General features: G+C 39.0%; 1 protein-coding gene across 1 annotated transcript in view; it reads right to left on the bottom strand.

The window, feature by feature from the left end:
* Nucleotides 1-869: 869 nt before the first annotated feature.
* The window catches only part of LOC140138848 (uncharacterized), a 10,398-nt gene continuing 4,272 nt past the window's right edge, over nucleotides 870-6,995 (bottom strand). Inside the window, exons 3-4 of the mRNA XM_072160623.1 lie at nucleotides 5,733-6,032; nucleotides 870-3,702 (exon numbers count right to left, since the gene is read on the bottom strand). Of these exons, the coding sequence (XP_072016724.1) occupies nucleotides 1,477-3,702; nucleotides 5,733-6,032 (2,526 nt within the window). The 3' untranslated portion in view covers nucleotides 870-1,476. The remainder of the gene's footprint in view (nucleotides 3,703-5,732; nucleotides 6,033-6,995) is intronic.

The raw sequence follows: 6,995 nt of genomic DNA, 5'->3' as shown, positions 1-6,995 counted from the left end.
TGATTTTCATATACGTTCTGAGATTGATTCAACATGAATCTTCCACAGAGGGAGGATGAGTTTCAAATGGAGCTGCCTAATATTTCATTCCATTTGAAATTCATATTTCTCCCATGGAACATATTTCCAAAATCTTCCACAAGGTGGTGTGGATTTTAAATGGAATAACACATGAGAATCCTGAATGTGCATTGAGATGCTGATGCGTCTAATGCACAAGCTCCAAAAGGGGAGAGTGTGCATTAGACAGATCAACATCTCAGCGCAAAAGCGTTACTTTGTCAAATTTCTTAAGCAACAAGTACAACCCAGTGACCCACACAGTTTTTAACTATAAAATTTGTTTATTTTTGCATTTTTATTATGATACTAGTAAATATTTTGGTTTTAAAAATAGCATAAATCACCGAAAATTTGTTTTACTTCAAAACATTAGATTTTAGCCATTGCAATAAAGTGTGTTCTGGGACCATTTGTCAGAATTTGCACAGATAGATATAATTTTTGCACGGGTAGATATTTGCTAAACATAGGAAAGCTTGTTGTAATACACTCAGCTTCGTTCCGATGTGCTGCATCGAGCGCCGAACTGTCAACAAAGCTCGACGTATGTGATATCACAAACCCCGTATGTGAAATCACTGACCTGTCTTTGAAATCAGAGAGGTCCGGTTATTACGAGTGCCCCCGAACTGAACTGCTATGCGATACAGCCGAATTTGAACCCTGGACTCTGTATTCGCTGTAAACAACATATCTAAACTACCAATAATCACATTTTCACCCAATAACTTTTATTTTGTCTCCTAGATATTAGAGTATAATCATGGTGTGTCCGTCCGTCCCAGCGTGCGAGCGGCTCTCACTAACGCATGCTTTCATGATGCGCTATCGCGTAGTGCACGGAGTACCGCCGGGCGCAGTGAAAGCATTACAGTGTGGCTAATCGTGCAGGTGCATCTCATCGGATCCCCAGACAAACAAGTAATATGTCTATGATCGGATCAATAGGCCTATTTTCAACACAATAGGCCTACGCTACACGTGCCTATTACAGCAGAACATGACTATTTCCGGGGTGCAAATGATTTTTTTCCATACATGTAGCTAACATTTGAATAGGAGATAGTCCTATCACAAGAACCACCCAACCCGAGAACTGCGAAATTTAGTTAGAGTATAATCATAGGTAATTTCAATATCCTGGCATCAGTGGCATGTAAGATAACTGATATGTGACAATGCAGGTAGAACTTCTTGATTGACCCACCTAAAATGAATCAATCCTACATGTACTCAACACAAACATATGTTAGCAAGAACAACACATAGTACGCGGATTGCAATTACACATAGTTAATACACTCTGCATACTTTTCTACATATGGCCTACATAGTTTTAAGAGTTATGATTATGACGTCTCTGAACATGCTTTCGTGAGACAGTAAGGAGTCCCTGTTCTATATGTGCAATGCTCACAAGCGTACCTCTTTTTCACTGATGTCTCCATGGCATCTAAAAATATGTCTCTTTAGAAACTGCAGCTTCTCTGCTCTATATGGGCACCTTTCACAAGCGTAATTCCTGCTATCACTGTGCGTCGCAATATGCCTGGGTAAGTTGTATACTTGAATTCCACATATATCGCACATCTGAACCCCTTTTTTGAAATGAATGACACTTTCATGGGTTTGTCTATGGTTTTCTGTGGCCCACTTTTTGGGGCAATATCTACATTGAAAAGGTCTAGCTTTATAATGATGTCTGTGTATATGTTCCGACAAATGTTTTCGTTTGTAGTATCGTTGACCACATACGCTGCACATAAAGCGTTTGCCAAGATGTACTTTCAGCCTGTGTTTAGCCAATGTTACTATAACTGTCAAACTTTTGTCACACTTATGGCAGGCAAGCGTGCACGCTTGCTTTTTCCATACACACACATGTTTTTTGGATGCCTCTCTCGTCGCAAACAGCTCTGGACACCATCTACATGTCCATGGTTTATCAATTCTGATGAGTCCATGGGCATTTGACATGTGAGACAAAAACCGATTTAAAGGACGGAAGTCTTTGCTGCTACATTGGAGGCATCGATATGGTTTTGTTTGACACAGTGGTGGGCCCAGCAAAGCGACAACTTCTGGAATCAACAGTTCCTTCAGCGCACTAATATCAACTACCTCTCCTGGGATTGGCTCCTCTTTTTTCTTTGGTATAAAAACTTCTAAACTTGGTCTAATGTTTGTGTCAAACCATTCCTGTTTATTTTCACAGTATTGCGATTTGACATGGTGTAAAACATGACATCTACAATCCGATTCTGCCTGGAAACGTTGCCAGCAAAATCTGCACTGGTAGGGCATTTCAGTTTGTGCACCAGGCTCTGTCAGGTTGCATGAGGTTTCATCAGGCTGTGTCACATTGCAAGAGGTTTCACCAGGCTGTGTCTCATTGCGAGAGGTTTCACCATGTTGTGTCTCATTGCAAAAGGTTTCACAAGGCTGTGTCACATTGCGAGAGGTTTCACCAGGCTGTGTCGTCACATTGTGAGAGGTTTCATCAGATTGTGTCTCATTGCAAAAGGTTTCACAAGGCTGTGTCAGATTGCAAGAGGTTTCACCAGGCTGTGTCACATTGCAAGAAGTTTCGCCAAGTTGTGTCACATTTTGAGAGGTTTCACAAGGCTGTGTCACATTGCAAAAAGTTTCACCAGGCTGTGTCTCATTGCAAAAGGTTTCGCCAGGCTGTGTCACATTGCGAGAGGTTTCGCCAGGCTGTGTCACATCGCCAGAGGTTTCATCAGGCTGTGTCACATTGTGAGAGGTTTCGACAGGCTGTGTCACATTGTGAGAGGTTTTGCCAGGCTGTGTCACATTGCCAGAGGTTTCACCAGGCTGTGTCTCATTGCCAGAGGTTTCACTAGATTGTGTCATGTTGCAAGAGCTATCACCGGGCTCTGTCAGGTTACAAGAGGGTTTCAAAGAATCTTCTTCATCACAAAGACTTGGTGAGGTGTTCATAGGCAAATGAAGACTTTGTGAGGTGTTCATACTAGACATGACATATTCTTCACCATAGGGAAGTCTTTCTTGTGACAATTCTGGCAATATATCCCCTTTCTGAAAACTTTTCTTTCCAGCATATTGAACATCTGTCTGAACAATGGCATGTTTTTCAGCAGAGGTCATTTTGGAAATATTTGGACAGAGTTGTGTCTCAATTTCCTTATCTTTTTCACTAGTATGCCTGTTAGTGATCCAGTCACCATACTTTGATCCTTTCTTCCTTACTCTACTACTCCTTCTTGGTAATGCTTTGTTAATACTTTTTTTCTTTGCATCTGCTTTGGATCGTTCACTTTCTTGACTGTTCTCTCTACAAGTTTTACTCTGTTTGACAGTGTCATTAACACTTTGACCATCCACTGTTTGACCACTTGGTCCAGATTGTTCACTTACTTGACCCATCTTTTTGCAACTCTCTTTAACAGCATCCTGACCTTTGACCTCTCCCGAAGTTTGACCAGCAACATTTCCATCAACCTCAAGAAGACAATAACAGATAACGCATGTATTGGGTAGCAGGATATCCACTCGGTTGCATAACTTCTCCAACTGACCTTTGACCTCTCGCACGGGAAGTGAGCCACACTGGCTGCAAAACTGAATAAACTTCTTGTTCTTTGGTCTACTCTGTGTCTGTAAATAAACAAAGGAAAAATTATTATTGTAAAATAGTACAAACACATGGGACTTTCTTTTGGAATTTGCAGGAGAGCATTAAATAGCTCTTCTGGAGCCTTCAAGAAGAGCTGTTTAGGGCAGTCACAATAGAATGTACAGAACGAATGGTCAACTAAGGAGAGCTAAAAATCACTCTACTATATCAGATTTAAGGAGAGCAGTAGCTGCTCAAAAGGCAGTGCCTGACGAAAATATATGTATATTGATGCATACTTGGTTTTGCGACATTTAAAGTTTTTTTATCATTTCAAATTTAAGCATCTTTAGGGGCTAATAACAATTATTAGCCGGGGGTAAAATTTCCAAACGGCCTGCCAAAAATTGCTTGCCTCCCCTTGGTCTGCTAAAAAATAACTTGCCCTCCCCCCCCATGACCTGCCAAAAAATCTTTGTCTCCTCCTTCCTGCCAGTAGTGCTGCCACTGCTAAAATCATATTCATGTTTAGGGCTCATATTGAAATACCCTACCACGTTTTCACACAGAAAGAACGCAGGATTCCCCTCGCTAAGCACGCGCCTCAGGAAAGCTCGGTCATAAAATGGATGGATTATATGCATATCAGTGATACACCCTGCCCAGGATTTTAACAAAAGAAGGCTAGCACAGGAAAGCTGCAGGATGGCACACACTTTCCTGTGTAAGGGAATTTCAATATGAGCCCTTATATCTTCTTTCTTTCCTTCCTTCTCTTTATTTTCATCTTTTTGCATGTTTTCACTAGATGTAGGTCATAAGCAAGATCAGACCTACCAAATGTGTAACAACCAGAAGTAAGAAGAAATAGCATACACTGCTTGTGTGTAGGTAAGCACAAAAGAAATTGTCAAATTCTTTTGTATATGCCTATTGTGATTGTGCAAGCGTGACCTTGTATCTAGATACACTAAGATGCACACTGCAATTTTAGCTTTTCCACCTATATCTATATGAAGAAATCTATGTTTTTGCAAACATGAAACCCTAGAATTGATATTAAAGCTTAAATGTCATTTAAAAAAATCATAATGACAGCATTTAACCTAAGAAATATAATGAAATATAATGTAGGCCTACAATACTACATGTTAACCATGTTGACTATAGACATCAAAGGGCATAACATTCTTTGTTTAATTGGTCCATTGTTAAATATCTCTGAACAAGCATCTTTAAAAATGGACTGATCTTTGTAAAAATCGTGTCAAAAATTATTGGAAAGAGCTACATGTATCTACTTTGTTTTTTCAGTACTTACTACCAATCACATGTTCATTAGTATGTAAAAGTTTGAAGAACAACATTAGAAAAATACTGCTACTACAGGGGTTAATTTAAGCTTGTAATCACTGTTAAAGTCAATCTTAAAAAGTGGAATGATCATGGAAATCATCTCCTCTGAGCTCCTTGTGCATTTTTTTGTCATCCTAAAGATAATTATTTTGAACTATATCATTTGTTCATTTCATACGATAGAGTTTTGGCCGAATTTTTTACACTTTTCACATCCAGGGGTGAGTTTAACAAACTTTCATTCACTTTCTTAGGAAACCATTACAAACATTACTCAATATCAAAAACTTCATTCACAAAAAATAGATCCTTACACAACTTAATCTTTGCCTCAGGGCTATTGCTGAGAATCTGAGCTTTTATATGATACCCTATTTGTCAGGAATTATCTTCAAATTCTCTTAGAAAATTAAAAATAAGTGAGGCTACATGAGCTCAGTTGTTACGCATTACAGGCCAATATGAGTGCCTCATTAAGAAATTAAGTGCTAAATAAGCAGTTAATTAAGAACTTTAGTTTTGTTTTTTTGGCTGAAATATATACCTTAATATCTTATTCATAAAAAGAAACAATTAGAATGATGTTAATAATAGTTTAGACTGAATTATACCAATTAAAAGATCAGTGGTGGGTACACAATGCAATTGGTAGGTCTAATCTTGCTTATGACCTGTATTTTTTTCCAGACTGTACTGTACTTCTGTATTGACTTACCACATTGGATCTCTTGTTACCAGTGCACCACAATGACAACTGAGCTCTGCCATCAGTTAAATTTTTTTTTGCAGTATAAAGTTTCGACAGAAGATTCACACATGGTTGGCATATATAAGTGTCTTTCCTTGATCTGGGGGAAACGGTAATGCCACATTCTTCTTCGAATTCAGAAGCTAAGAGCGCTTTTGGTTCCGACCTTTGAATAAATCTTGCCAGGCTACATCGATTTATTATTCTTCTCTTTCGCCTTTCAAACCTTGTCCCACAGCAGGCACAGGTGTTGTCCATGTTCTTCACCTGAAATCAGAGGTTTACATGGCTATTACAATACCGTAAAAACTCGATAGCTAGCATATGTGCTTACTATTGAGCGCTTTTAAAACGTGTAAACATGAAGAGCCCCATCCACAAAAGTGTAAAGGGTTTTGAGCAAATCATCGATGCACATAGTTATAAACGAACAAGTAAACCTGCACATTTGTGTCTCAACCCCATTAGCTCAGTTGGTAAAGCACCGGAGTATGGTACAATTTCATGTTTTCAAAAGCGCTCGATAGTAAGCACATATGCTAACTATTGAGTTTTTATGGTATTCTGCCCATACAATATAATGGGTTATTCCAAAGCAACCCCCCAGTAGAGGATATGAAAGCTGGATCTAGGGCCTATACTGAACATACGGAAATCGAGGAAATGGTGCTCAGGAATAATTATTAAAAATAACTTATTTTAACATCACCAAACCTCTGTAATTCCTAAAGAAATATAAATCTAGGGCATAGATGATTATAGTATAATGCCAAAATATATCCAAAATAGAAAACATCATGGAAACCTACTCTCTAAATGAAGGGGAAATCCTGATATCCCAATTCCCCTATGCCAGAATAGGGTGTATAAGCAACAGGACAAAAATCATATTTTCTGGCAATATTTCTTTGGGCCAAATTTTGTAATTTATTTTTCTTCTATTATACTACATACAGCGCATACAGTCTGCATTACCAACCTAGTATGAGATATACAGGGCTGGTCTGGGGCGGATTTACAGGGGAGCGCACCCGGTGTGTGCCCCTCTAATTTTTGCAGAGCGGCGCCTGAATTAATGTATTTTTGCAGAGCGGCGATGGCTCGGCCCCTTCTACTGCAAATTCCTGGATCCGCCCTTGCTGGTGGTGTCTTTGAGATGCTTGTGTAAAATTTGAGCCCCAAATTTACTAAAAGCTAGGTATGATAATTAAACCAAATGAATAGAAAATA

The sequence above is a fragment of the Amphiura filiformis genome, chromosome 18 (genome assembly GCF_039555335.1).
Source record: "Amphiura filiformis chromosome 18, Afil_fr2py, whole genome shotgun sequence".
In the NCBI taxonomy this organism is placed as follows: domain Eukaryota; kingdom Metazoa; phylum Echinodermata; class Ophiuroidea; order Amphilepidida; family Amphiuridae; genus Amphiura; species Amphiura filiformis.
Note: the sequence above shows the minus strand (reverse complement) of the source record. Positions and strands in the feature narration are given on the sequence as shown.